A 14,542-nucleotide genomic window follows, 5' to 3' on the forward strand; every position below is an offset into this window, starting at 1 on the left:
GCATTTTAACAAATGTAAACATTTGTTAAAATGTTTAAGAAGAAGCAAAGTAAGGGTATGTATGAATCACCTTGCCAGTTTCTGCCATGTTTGGATGTTTTACAATGAACACTCAGGAAGAAAATCTACAGTGTTGCTAAACGTAATTTGGCTGCAAGATTGGTGATCAGGCAAATCTTGGACCCCCACATATGTGCTGTATTAGCTGCACAGTAAATCTGAGTATATGGCTAACTGGGAAATAAATAACGTATCATTTGTTATTGCAAGTGATATGTTAATATCAGAAAATGTATAACGTGCCAGACTTAAGCAAGAAGAGTTAAATGACTTAGTTTGATTTAATCTTATCTAAAGAGCAGGTGAAGCTCCTTGGTTCTAGATTACAACAGTGGAAGTTACTTGAAGCAGGAACTAAAATTGCAGCATATCAAAAATGTAACAGATTTCAAAATATTTCATTATGAAAGATGGTATGTGTTTCTGTAGAGATATGTGATCTTGTAAGTGTAGTACCATACTGTCAGTACATTAATCTGTAGTTACTGCCATTTGCATAGCAAACTGAAATTATTGTCATTTTCACCCTGCCAACCTTTGTATCATCTGTAAACTTGGATATTAAGCCTCATCAATATCATTAACAAATATAGAAAACATAAATGGGCTGAGACCTGAGAGGCTCCACTAATAACATTAGTAGTGTCCATTGATGGCCACTCAAGCAATTTTGTGTAACAAAATGAAAAGCTTTCCTGAAATCCAAGTGCAGCCACTCTCCGACTTACATAAATACAAAATAAATGAAGGACCCGACTGGGATGGCAAAAATATGTGGACTGTGTAACTCCATAAGCCAAGTGCCTTAAAAAAAGTACATACAACATTCATTGTGTTTATATTGTAATTTATCTCTGTTTTAAATGAAATGCTGAATATACGATGCTCCCCATCCCCCCAATCATCTGCTGTCATGAATGTGCTTGCTTGCTATAAAGAAATAAGCCACTGTCCAGAATCTCCCCAGCCTTCAACCTCTTTTGAAATTAGTGAGGCATCTCAACTATTAATGTTGCTGGTACTGCTACCACTGATACTCAGCATCGCCAGCTGCTATAGTTCCACACCCCTTATGCCTTGACCAATGCTCTGCCAGTGCCATTATGCCATTTATCTTGCGCTTCTTATATATTTTTGATTATAAGGTATTTGTACTGGCACTTGTCTTAATCTTTTTATTGTACATTTTGAAGCACACTTTTGTAATTTTTGCTGCAAGTGAGATAAAAAGAATTGAATAAATAATTCTATTTGCATATTCATCAAACATTTATTTTTTGTTTCAATCAAATTCAGCACACATAGTTGCAAGTGCTGCAAAAACATATAGTGAAATTTCAACTTGCATACAGTTCCGTGGAACATAACCCTTATGTAAGTTGGGGCGGAGGGGGAATGACTGAATATGATATCAAAGTTATTTTTTGCATCCAGTTCTTTGACTGCATTGTGGTATCCAGTCATGTTGGTCAGACAAGATTTCTTCTTAACAAACCAATGCTGTTTGAAGTATAACTGGAGGCCTGTCTACAGAGTTAACCAATAACTCCATTATTTTCCCTGGAACAGAAGTTAAGCTAGTGTCACCTTTTGATCCCCCTCCGTGAATTTGGGATACATTTGCATATCTCCAGTCCGTGAGGACCTCCCCCGAGTCAGCTCTAATAATTATGGCTAAGGGTTTGCTTACTTCCCTTGTTACCTCCCTTAATATAACTGGATAGATCCCAGATACCTTTCTTAGGTTTAACTTCAACAATTTCTCTTTAGTATTAGTAGAGGTGTATGATGCAAGAAAGCAAGCTTATATAGCATTAGCAAAAAAAAAACCATTTCATTCACTTCAAATGTTTGTCCAGTTTTTCCTTGAATTTATTTAAGCTATCAACTTCCACTACTACTACAACAGATGGAAGTTTGTTCCAACAATCAATAACCACTGGCTAAAGGCAAATTTCCACACATCTATAACAGTATTTCCTCAATTTGAATTTATGCTCCATCAGCGCTGAGCTTGCTCAAACCATTCAAAGACTAATTCACCTCAATCAGATCACTTTGCAGGTGCCTAGTCTCCACATACTGCAATTTGCAGAACTTAAGCCTTTCTTGGTAAGAGCAACCCTTTGTTCCCCTCACCAATCTCGATGCCTTTCTCTGTACTCATTCCAGCAGCCCTATATCCTTCCTAAAATAAAGCCTCCAGACCTGTATGTAGTACTCAAGGAGATAATCACCTCCTTATCATTGACAACACCCTGAGCTGCTCTGGCAGCTTGTCTGCATAATTACCCCCAGTTCTTTTTCATTCTGCACTACCCTGAGTGTAGTACCACATAATTAGTACATACTTTGGTGTTACTGTTACTCATATGCAGTATTTTACATTTGTCAATGTTCAAATTCAGTTGGCACCTCTCAAGCCCATCTGCCCAACTTTTCTAGATCCTGTTGCAGTAGTGTACTGTCATTACTATCATTAACAACATTGTCAACCCTCATATCATCTGCATACTTGGACATTAAGCCTGATATATCTTCATCATTATCATTGATAAATATAGAAAACAACAATGCGCCCCACAGCGAACCCCGGGGCACTTCACTAATAACAATAGTCCGTGAAGAACAGTGTCCATTGATTACCACTCTCTGTCATCTTCCACTCAACCATCTCTTTATCCATTGTAGCAACTTACCCTTAATGCCATACTGCTGCAATTTGTACAGCAGTCTTCCATGTGCAACAGTATCAAAATCTTTCCTGAAATCCAAGTATATGATATCAAAATTATTTTTTGCATCCGGTTCCTTTGTGATAGTATCCAATTAAATTGTTCAGACGAGACTTCCCCTTAACAAATCATGCTGTGTTTGAACTATAACTTAGTCATGTCTAGCTGATCTTGCAATGCTTCTTTAACCAGTGGCTCCATTGTTTTCCCCAGAAAAGAAGTTCAATTAATAAATTTGTAATTATCCTTGTCACCTTTTGATCCCCTTTTGTGAATTGGGAATACTTTTGCACATCTCCAGTCTGTGGGAACATCCCCTGAATCCAAGGATGCTCTCCTAATTATGGCTAAGGGTTCGCTTTTTCTTTTGCTACCTCCTTTAATATAACTGAATAGATCCCATCCAGCCCACATGCATTTCTTATGTTTAACTTCAATTTCTACTCCACTTTGCTCTCAGTTATTACAAAATCATTTAGGTCTCTGTTAGAGTTCAATAAACTTGTGGCCTCCCCCTTCCCTGCAAAAATCCTTGTGTGAATGTAGATACAAAATACTCATTCAGTTTTGTCAACTACCTGAGCAGGATCATGGAGAGTCACACCTTCGATATTAAATGGACCAATCTGACTCGTCCTCCTCTGTTTAAACCTAACCTTCTTTGTGACCTTATTACAGACTGACTTATATCTGCCATAAGCACCTGTGTTGCCTGATAATTTATATGCATCCCATGCATTTTTCTTCTCTGTTACATCTCATTAGTTCACGTGACATCCATTTAGGCCTAAACCTTTAACGCTTCCCATTTAGAATTTTCTGTTGATAATATCATCAGTTGGTCCACTGTATAAGACTTAAAAACTGTCAAATCCCTGTAGTCACTCTCTCGTTATCTGCAGATTCTTAATGCATAATGCTGATAATGAAGATCGAGTATTACTTCCTCTGGTTGCCTCTCTAACATGCTGCTGTAGAAAATAATCATCCATTAAATCTACAAAATTCTTGCTAGTGTATGAATGACTAACCCACAAGATCTGGGAAGTTAAAATCCTCCATTATAAGACATTCTGATTTACTGGCCCACTATTTCTCTGTTCAGTTGTTCATTATGCTCATTAGAGTCATTTGGCCTATAACACTCCTACTCTCGATTTTGCTTTTCCAGTGCTTATGTCACACCAAACTGACTTGACACTGCACTGTCCACCCATGTCAACTGGATGCGCTGCCTTAGGTTTTGTGTTTCTTAACTAACATAATCCCTCCTCCCTTCCTATCGTTTCTGTACACATTTTACTCGTAATTCAAATTTTGCATTTCTTATATCTGTGTGACACCATGTATCTGATATCCTAACAATATCCACCTTTGATGTCTTGACCAGCACTTCAAATTTATTTACTATACTCCTAGCACTGGTAGCTGAATGAGTCCCCATTTTAATTCCTTCAAGGGCATCTACCCTAAAAATGCTGAGTTGGCACCTAATTTGTTTACACTCAATGTACCTAACACGTGCAAAAAAACATCCTCCTTGACTAGATCATGTCCTGTTCTAGAAAGGTCCTAAAACATTTCACAAGTACGTTTATTGAGACTATGATGCATTGGAGAATTGCCCCCCGCGGTTCTCCCTCCAAGCCACAGCACTCCCACTACTTTGTGCCCATTTTGCTTTGCTGCTCTAGTCTGGGGAATGATTTCCATAAAATACAATTTAATTGATTAATGGACAATACTACACTAAGCAGATTTTTAAATGTAGTGTTATGCTATCTAGTTTTATTTATACCTTAAGCTACACTGTAAAGATCTGAATGTTAAATTAGTTATATCCTTAGTTAAGCACAAAAAGATATTGTATTTTCATATATGTATTAGGCTGTACCATTATTCTTGAAAGTTATAATTTAATTATAATAAGAAAATGTCATACTAACTCCAACCTACGTAATTTGAACTTTAAAACTATGTATTTACCACAATAAAAAAAATTAGAATTCCCATTGCATCATTCTACAATACTATAACAATGGCAGAAAGTTTCAAGTGATACAAAGGTTTGAAGTATATTAAGTAGTAACCTACAAAATCTGTAGCGAAATTCAAAATAAACTAAGGAGCGTGACTAGGACTATGTAGCTACTTATAGAATATGATTTAATATGACAGGTTAGATAAAACAGCAAAAATTTATCAAAAATATCCATTTCCGGGAGCTTAAAATTCTTTGACTAGCATGTGGGGATAATCTCATCTTCCATTTCCATAAATAATTCCTCATGTGTGAATGTATATGAAAAATACTTATTCAGTTTGTCAGCAACCTGAGCAGGTTCATCAACAATTGAACCCATCAATAGCAAGTGGACCAATGTGATCATCCCCCCCTTCCTTCTTATGTTTACATATATAAAGAAATTGCTGTTTTTCTTTGCATCCTTTTCCAAAGATTTCTCATTTTTCTTAACTTGCCTAACCTCCTTTGTGACTTAGTTTATATCTGCCATAGGCTCACATGTTTCATTGGTTCATCTGATATCCATTTAGGTCTAAGCCTTGAAAGGTATTCCTTAGTTGGTATGAACAGCTTCTGTAATTATTTCCCTAATTGCTTCCCAATTAGAATTTGTCATTAGTAACACCATTAGATGGTCCCACTGTAGAGAATTTAAACACTGTCTGAATCACTGTAGTCTCCTTTATGAAAGCAAAAACACTTCCCTTTACCCTTGATGGTAGTTACTTTAAATAAATCCCCCATCAATACACTGTCATCACTGCCACCTAGTGGTTCTTTTATCTGCAGATTCTTACTGCTGATAATGATAATTGTGAATTTCTGGTATTGACTTTACTGCAGTGTTAAGAAGGAAAGCAAAATGGATTATAAGAGTAACTCTTATAAAAGTAGCAAACTTTTAAAATAATAAGATTCATTTTTAAGATAACATTTATTATTGTATGATAATTGCAATTTGCTGTTCATTAAGTTGCTAAAATATCAGTATATATCTCAATGGAGATGTAAAAGAGACATAATTTTGATATGTTTTAAATCAGCAGACCATTTTCTTTTAGAGGTACAATTTTTTTTTTTTTTTTTTGACTGGTGGGGGGGGGGGGAAATGAATTCAGAGCTGGTAAAAGCTTTTAAAATGTTCTCTGGCAGTGGTGCCATTGTAAACTTTGACTCAGTAATGCTGTACAAAGTCTGCAACAATATCTTTCTCAAATCAGCTTAGTGGTAATTTTAAAGCAGCTGTGCAGAATCCCACTACTGTAGGATTCTGCACAAAACTTCTTGGGAGAAGAAAAGAAGTTTCCTTTTCAAAATTTCATTTTTCTTGTGCTCACAACTACCTTATCTCCAGCTTTTTGAAAGTTGATAGTCATGCAACACAAGGACCCCTCTGGTTAAATTACAGAATCACAAATACTAATGTTACAGAATCTAAAGCAATAGGCAAGATGTGATGTAGCATTATCATTTTATTTGTACGCTATTACTATTGAATCAGAATATTTTGTGAGGCGTAAGGTCAGTTATTATTAACATTAACATGCAGACAAGCTAAGCAAATTTTAATGTGCTAGGATACTGTGGGACAATACTTAGCAATTGCAAATTTCAAAATACATAGAAATCTACATATTTCGTAGCAACAAATGTAGATGGTATCATTTATCAGAGGAACTGAAACTAGTTCACAAAAATGAACCTCCATACAGTGTTTTGGTCAGATGTAAGAACTTTAGTATATGATGGTATACTAAGAGAACATTTTGGATGGAATAACAAGCACAGTGGTGTCAATAATTGATTGGCTTGCTTTGCACACATCATTCTTATTTTGGAAAGAACCATTTCTGAATCTCTTGTCATTAAAGCCATTTAGTAATTCCAAAGTTGTATTATTATAAAATCATTTGTTCTATGTTTTATTTATTTTTCCCCCCCTTCCAGGTGTGATTTCTACTTTCCTTCATGTACATCCATTTGGGGCCAGTGTAGATTATGTTTGGTCATATCTACATCAAATGGACAGTAGTCTTCAACCCAGAGATGTAGATAGTCTAATGCTGAAATTTCCTACTGTGTTTAAACAGTGTATTTCTGGAGTGGGTGCTACTTTAGAAAGAAGGTGGACATTCTGTGGTTTCAAAACTCAGTAGACATTATTTCAACAAGAGTATTAGTAATATAATACCCTTGTTGAATATATTAATAATTTCGACAGTAACTTTAGTTACACAAAATGCATTCATTGTACATTTAAATAACATGATGCCTGTTATTTCTGTGAAATACTGTAAAGGAGGCTAACTTATGCCGACTCCTTAGGCACTAGTAGGAAATATGTCTGTATATAAAATATCACATAATAAAGTTATCCAAAAATCTTTTTTTTCTGTCTGATTCACTGCCTTCTGTAACACTGAGATGCCATGTGGTACCACTCTGTCATTCATGTATATTCATCATTTACTTTTAAACTCCATAAATTCTAGACACTGATGCACACTTGTGTTTTTTTTTTAAATATATATATAAATAGTGGTATGAAAGTAATATCTCTTTTTTTTTTTTTCAGAAAATTTAATTCCTACAACTATGCCTTTTACATCAATTAATTCTCAATCATTAATAAATACTTATTTTTCCACAAAGTCACCATCATTTTCTATGCACTTCCGCCATCTCTGAGTCAGATGCTGTATTCCAGTCCTGTAAAACCTGTACTTACTCTTGCTCTGGACGGCTTTGCGAACACTGTACTTTAGCTAGTTGCCATCCACAAAACAGGTTCCACGGAGTGCATCCTTCACTGAGGTGATAGTTGAACGGTGCAAGATTTGGGCTATGATAGGGATGAGGGAGAAACTGCACCCTGGTTTTGCAATGGCTTCCACTGTGCACAGACTGGTGTGGGGGGTCATGCGATGTCATGGAGAAGAACCTCATTAAGGTTTTTGTCCAGCCAAACTATTGATGCAGGCTTTCAACTTTTCCCCATATTGATCTGAGTTGATTGTGGTGCCTTCCAAGAAGTCCACAAGCACGACTCCATTTTTGTCCCAAAACACTGTCGCCATGAGACAGCCTTCTGCCTTACAGACAGAAGGCTGTCTTTTGAACTTCTTTTTGCACAGTGAATTTTGATGGTACCACTCCAGCTGTCTCTTCGTTTCAGAGTCATATGAGTGGACCCACGTTTTTGTCACCCATGACCGTGCTTAAAAAAAAAACTTCTTCACTCTTGTGTCAGCTTCTGCATTCACACTTTGATGAATATTAGATGATCAGGTGGCTACACGCAAACATAACCTCACAAATGACATCCACACTACTACCACCACCACCACAGCAGCCCTTAATTATAGAACTATGAAATCAAAGGTTGAAGAAAGAAGACTGACTGCCACCATAAAACTGATTACAGGCTTCATCAATCCATCTGATTTCTGGGACATTTGCTATTGGAGGATCCAGCATCAAATACACGGAGCCTTTCCCTCTCTGCAGCAAGTGTAATAGGCTCCATCTAGTTGAACGCTTCATTCCCACCAGCATGCTTCAGACTGTCCAGAACCTGGATGCAGATCTCTACATTATATATATAACATAAAGTACAGAAAAGATGTCATTTCATCTCCATAATTTATGTAATATTTTGACAAATTACACCAGACGCCTAGAGACCCTGGATCCCCTGGATCTCAGTGTGACCCTCTATATAAATATATACATATGTATACCTATGAATATAAATTTATTTCTGGTCAGTATTCATTGACAAGAACTGAATTTAGGCTTTAATCATTATATTTATGATAATTTTTGTAATTTTAGTTTAACTTTTTAGGGGGGGGGGAATTTGAAAGGTAAATCACTGGTGCTTATTTTAATACTGTTATTAAATCTTCACACTCATTTAAATAATGATTTCATCTATAAAATGTGTGCATAACACATCAAGATGTCATGACTGATGGGGGAATTGTCATTCACAATTCACTTGTAAGTTTTCCTTATACTCGCAATGGCATATATGCAGAACTTTCTCTAGCTAATGGCGATTCTTTTTCTGTGTGCTAGATGTAGGGAATTCAGTGACCTAAAATTACAACTCTTAAAGACAGTTGGAACAGAACCAGAGTATGTCTGCCAGGAGCAAAAATGAGTGTAACTAACTAGTTATCAGTTTTTAAAGGTAATAAAGGGTGTATGGTTATCCATGTGTATACTAATGAGACTTAAAATATAAATGAATTGATGACTAGGTTAAGGTCATAAAATGTTTTAAGAAAGGACAAAATGTTCTTGTATCTGCAATTCTGCCTAAACGTGATAGGAAGGGATACATGATGAAAGCCTTGTGGATTATCTCTAAACTTGTGGGGCTAAAGGGAGGAAATTTCAGTGTGGCCTGCCATATTAATAAAAGAAGTTTATTTTGTAAAGATGGAATTCATTTGAATAGACATGGTGCTACAGCTTTTGTTAGTGTCACTGGGAAAGTCTTAAGGGTTCTGGGAAACTGCTAATTTGGGGGTTAGGAGAGCCATTGAAATGACGCAGTTAGTAACATATGCCAAAATCACACTTATTGCTCTTTTCTGCACCTGCGCCAGCAGATCTACATCTTTCCTAAAGTGAAGCATTCAGCCCTATATACATTGCTCATGATGTGCCCTAGCCATGGCCTTATACAATGGGATAGTCACCTTATCCCTGCTAACAAAGTTCTATATAAAATCATTGAACTGTCCTGGCAGCATGTCTGCACTGCTCAGAGAATTTCATATATAATTGCACAATTACCCAGAGGTCTTTCATTATCCACTACCATGAGTGTAGTACCACACAGTTGATAAATTGCTGTAGGATTACTGCTACTCATGTGCAGTATTTTGTATTTTTCAATGTTTAACTTCAACTATTTCTCAGTGCATCAACCAAATTTTCCTAGATCTTGTTACAGTAGTTCACCCTGATGACTTGTTAACCACCCTGCTAACTTTTGTATTGTCTCCAAACTTAGACATTAAGCCTGATATATCTTCATCAATATCATTTATAAATGTTGAAAACAATGGACCTAGAACAGCCCTGGGGTACTCCACAAATTACAGTGTCCACTGATAACTTTCTGTCTTCCACTTAATGATCCCTTGATCCATAGCAATAACTTGCTCTTAATGCCACAAAGTTCCAGTTTGTCAGCAGTCTTTTATGTGCAACTGTAGCAGAAGCATTCCTGAGATCTAAGTATATACATATGTCAAAATCATTTTTTGCTTCCAGTTCCTTTGTTACAGCATCATAATAACTATTGATGGTACTCTCTAACCTATCAAATTGGTTAGAGAATACCACCCCTTGGCAAATCTATGCTGTGATTGCAGTATAATCACAAGGTAATGTTTTTTTTTTAAATGAAAACCCCAAATGAGAGGTATTAGAACCTATAGTACTTAGTACCTTGCATCGGTTAGAGGTTAAGCAGACGAAAGGATATATTTCTTGACATTGGACTCAACTTCTGTGGACTATAATTTTCAGGAAATATGTATGAAGGTAGGTTGTTCCAGAAGACGGCAGTTGAATGAATAAACGAGGAAGATGGAAAGTTGGTTCTGTGAGTTTGCAGTTGGACAGTAAATGGATATTGGTGGTGGTGGTGGCGGCGGCGGCATGTGTTTGGACTGTTTTGAAAAAGAGGGAATTATAGAAGCCAGTTTAGACAAACTGTGCCCATGGAAGTATCTCTAGAAAGGCATGCAGCAGAAACAGTATGTCTATGAGACAGAGAGTGCAAATACTTAAATATGTCATTAATTCACCTAACTGCCCTCTTCTGAATAGAATCTAGAAACTTGAGATTTTAGGGGCACCACCTCAGATTTGGGAACAATACCACGGTAGGACAAATTTGTGATTTGTGCAGAGTGAACAGCTGTTTGGAAGAAAAGTAACGCCGAAAGAGAAAACCAAGTTTTTTAGATGCAGAGGAAGCAATATTTGTAATGTGCTTGTACCAGCTCAGGATAGTCCCCAAAAGAGATATATAATTTTGCCTAGAAATCAGTGTCACCAAAGATAAGCACAGGAGCAGAAGAATCCTTTTTGCAAGATAAAAGACAAGACTCAGTTTTAGGATTGAAATAAACTAAGTTGTCTTTTCCCCACTGGAGAACAAGGAACTGGTAGCATATATTCCAGAAGTTGAAGCTGATTGAGCAGGGTAAGGTTTTTCAAAATGGAAAGTGCAATGCAATGTGCTATCATCAGCAAAATTATGGATAGGATTTCCAGTCAATGGAAGAAGGTCATTAATATAAAACAGGAAAAGCAGTGGGGGAACCTTGGGGGACACACTAGGAAAACTGGATAACCAATTACAAAAAACAGTTGGCAAACCATAAGATGGAAGCTTGTTTAGAAGGCCTTCAGGCCAGACATGATCAAAAGCCTTTGAGATGTCAAGAGCAACTGCTTGTGTTTCACCAAACTTTTCCATTGAATTTGTCTATAAATGGGTAACAAGCCAGAATATCACCAGTGGATCGACACTGGCTGAATCCAAACTGGCAATCATTGATCAGATGGATGGTTTCTAGATTGAGTTGGTGGTTAATTATTTTCTCCATTACTTTAGAAAGAGTAGAAGTAATTGCAATGGGACGATAATTGGATGGGAGGGATTTGACACCTGTTTTAGGAACTGGCTGGATATGAGCAAATTCCCAAGCAGAAGGAAAAACACCTTTGGAATAAGAAAGAGAAAAAAGGCAGCAAGAACAGGAGTAAGTTCAGAAGCACAGATTTTGAGAACAAGTGGAGAAATACCATCTGAATCGAGCTTTTTTAGCATCAAGATTCGTCAAAATCCTAATATCCTTTTGACAGAAGACCACAGGAGGCATTGAATGGAGCTTGCTAGGAATGGTGGGAGGTGTTTTACCAAGATCATTAATACATCAGGTTGGAAGAAAAATGGGGTGCTACCAGTTCAGCTTTAGCCTCGGCTGAAGTGACAACAGAATCATCTGGTTTTGACGGGTGCGAGCAGGATGGGTAAAAGTTGCGGCCAATAGCTTTGGCAAGACACCAGAATGCTCGGCTACCATTAGGGCAAGAAGCAAGTGTTCTACTCAGCCTGTTCGAAATCTAGTTTGGACTGATTAATGACTGCTTTACAATTGTTGCAAGCTTTGGTATAGGCAGAAAATGAAACTGAAGAATTGGAAACAAGCCAATCACAATATGTAACATTCTTCTCTTGAACAGCCTTAGCACATTTATTGGAAAACCAAGGTTCAGATAAAGTTTAGATTTTAAAGTGGAGTGTGGGATAAAGGATTCCATTCCCCGCAATAATAATTTCACTGATACGATCTGAGCAAACGTTGACATCAGAAGTTTTGAAACAATAATCTGACCAAGGAAAAGAAGAAAAGAAATCTTGCAGGTCATCCCATTTTGCATTCCTGTAATGCCAGATAATACGATGTTGGGAATAGCCATGAGATAAAGGCTCCATTGGAGAAGAGACAAATCACCAAGTAGTGATCTGAGGTGCCTAAAGGACCTCTCATTTCAACTGCATACTTAGAAGTGTTGTTTGTGAGAAAAAGATCAAGCATGTTGGCTGTATGGTTAGGATTGTCCGGTATTCTTGTAGGTAAATGAACAATCTGTGCAAGGTCATTAGTAATTGGAAAAGCCTCAGCATCTCGACCAGCTGGGTCAGTATGACTAGAAAACGGAAGCCAGCTGGAGTTGTGAACATTAAAATCACCAAGGAAAATTACCTCACTGTTAGGAAAGTTGGACTGGAGAAAGTCAAGTGGCAAAGAGAGGAAGTCAAAGAGCTCCAAGTGATTAATGGAGTTGGGAGAACACTAGAGACAACAGATGAATTTGACACAATGACGTAGAGAGATTTTAAGCCAGAGAAGATCAAAAAGAAGAGATACGAAATTACCAAGTCTCTTACAGGGAATGTCGGGACGGACATATGCACAAGAACCACCTGTGAGGCAAAAGGAATCATACCGTGAATAATCTGGGCAACTGAGATGAGCAGTGGTTGAATCAACCTATAACTGATCTGTCAGAAAATGTACATGGGGTTTGGCAGACTGTAAGTGGAAATGGACATTCACAGAACTGTGACCACCTATATTTGTGAAATGAACTAGGAAGTGTTTTGGAAGTTTAGATCTTTTCGCAGATAAGTTTGCTCTATTAGTTTGACAATTCATGGTGTATTCAATAGTAAGAAAAAGTGTGGTGGGGGATATGTTTGAAGTAATGGCATGTTTGGATAAGGCGCACACACGGTAAGAATATACTCAGATTCTTAACATGGCCTCGACAATGCCCCCGCATACACAGTACTTGGACTCTCTCCAGTCACTATTTGGCATCTGTGCGGCTAGCACAGTGGTATTGTCACTGTCCTCACCACACCAGGTGGAAAAGGCCTGGGTTAAATCCCGTCGATGACGCGAGGAACTTTAGTGGGCTTTTTTCACTCCGTGGCTGAGTTAGTCTGTTTCAGGCGTAGATAGCAGGGTTTTTCCCGCAGAAAACGGGTTTTTCGTCCAGCAAACAGACACATGCAATTAACAGACATAAGACACCACGCCAGATGAATTTAATTATTTGGGTCGCTAAATATAATTGTATTTTTTTTTAAGTCACCATCTGGCAGAGTAGAGTTAGCAAGATTATACACTAGCTGATCTGGAAGCCTCCTAAAGAGTTACCAATAGGCTCCGTCCGGTGTACTAACTAATTAGTGGCTGGAATGCGACTGCCGTTTTAGAGCTGTACATTACAAAATGTAAGGAAGTTTGGATCTTGCCATGGTGATCATCATAACCTTAAAGGGCATCAATCATACTGCATGATGGAAGAGATGGGGAGGGTTGACCAGAGCTTAACTCTGGAGACTAAACATGGGTTTCACCACTTCAAGCCTCCAATAAACAAAAGTGGTGGTATTGCACTGGTTGATGAGAGTTATCTACCACCTAGTATTGCCTGGTAATGCAGAGGGGTCGCATTCCTCCGTGTGGTGCATTAGTAGAGGCATACGATGCAATAAAGCAGGCTTATGCAGCATCAACTAGGGGGAAAAAACAGTTCCCGTTTCACCCCTCCATTCTAAATACCTGTCCAGCTCAGCCTTAAATTTATTTTGGCTATCAACTTCCACAACAAAAAGGTGGAAGTCTGTTCCACCAATCAACCACCCGCTGGCTAAAGGCAAACTTCCGCACAGCTATCCTACAACTGTCTTTCCTCGATTTGAATTTATACCCTCTCAGGTGATTATTCTGAGCAAGAGGAAGAATCCCATCAGCATTGAACATACTAAAACCATTCAAGACTTTATACACCTCACAGGTACCTAGTCTCCAGACACTGTAATCTGCAAAACTTAAGCCTTTCTTCATAAGATCAACCCTTTGTTCCATTCAGTAATCTTGTCGCCCTTCGTTGTACTGGTTCCAACAGTTCTACATCCTTAAAATGAGGCCTCCAGACCTGTATACAGTACGGAAGGCTTGACCATTGACTTATACAATGGCATAATCACCTAATTCCTGTATATCATTGACAAGACACCATAAGCTACTCTTACAGACCTGCACTGCTCAGAAACTTTTTTCTGCCTGCACAGTTACCCCCAGGTGCTTTTCATTCTCTACCACTGTAAGTGTAA

At 37.7% G+C, this 14,542-nt stretch overlaps 1 protein-coding gene across 1 annotated transcript in view; it reads left to right on the forward strand.

Moving 5' to 3' along the window:
- Positions 1-6,977, forward strand: part of LOC150091089 (ecto-NOX disulfide-thiol exchanger 2) — a 230,637-nt gene extending 223,660 nt beyond the window's left edge. The window contains exon 14 of the mRNA XM_090382875.1: positions 6,769-6,977. Coding sequence (XP_090239001.1) covers positions 6,769-6,977 — 209 coding nt within the window. The remainder of the gene's footprint in view (positions 1-6,768) is intronic.
- Positions 6,978-14,542: the final 7,565 nt, after the last annotated feature.

The sequence above is a fragment of the Mastigoproctus giganteus genome, chromosome 1, assembly GCF_048544385.1.
Source record: "Mastigoproctus giganteus isolate SK-2022 chromosome 1, ASM4854438v1, whole genome shotgun sequence".
Classification (NCBI taxonomy): domain Eukaryota; kingdom Metazoa; phylum Arthropoda; class Arachnida; order Uropygi; family Thelyphonidae; genus Mastigoproctus; species Mastigoproctus giganteus.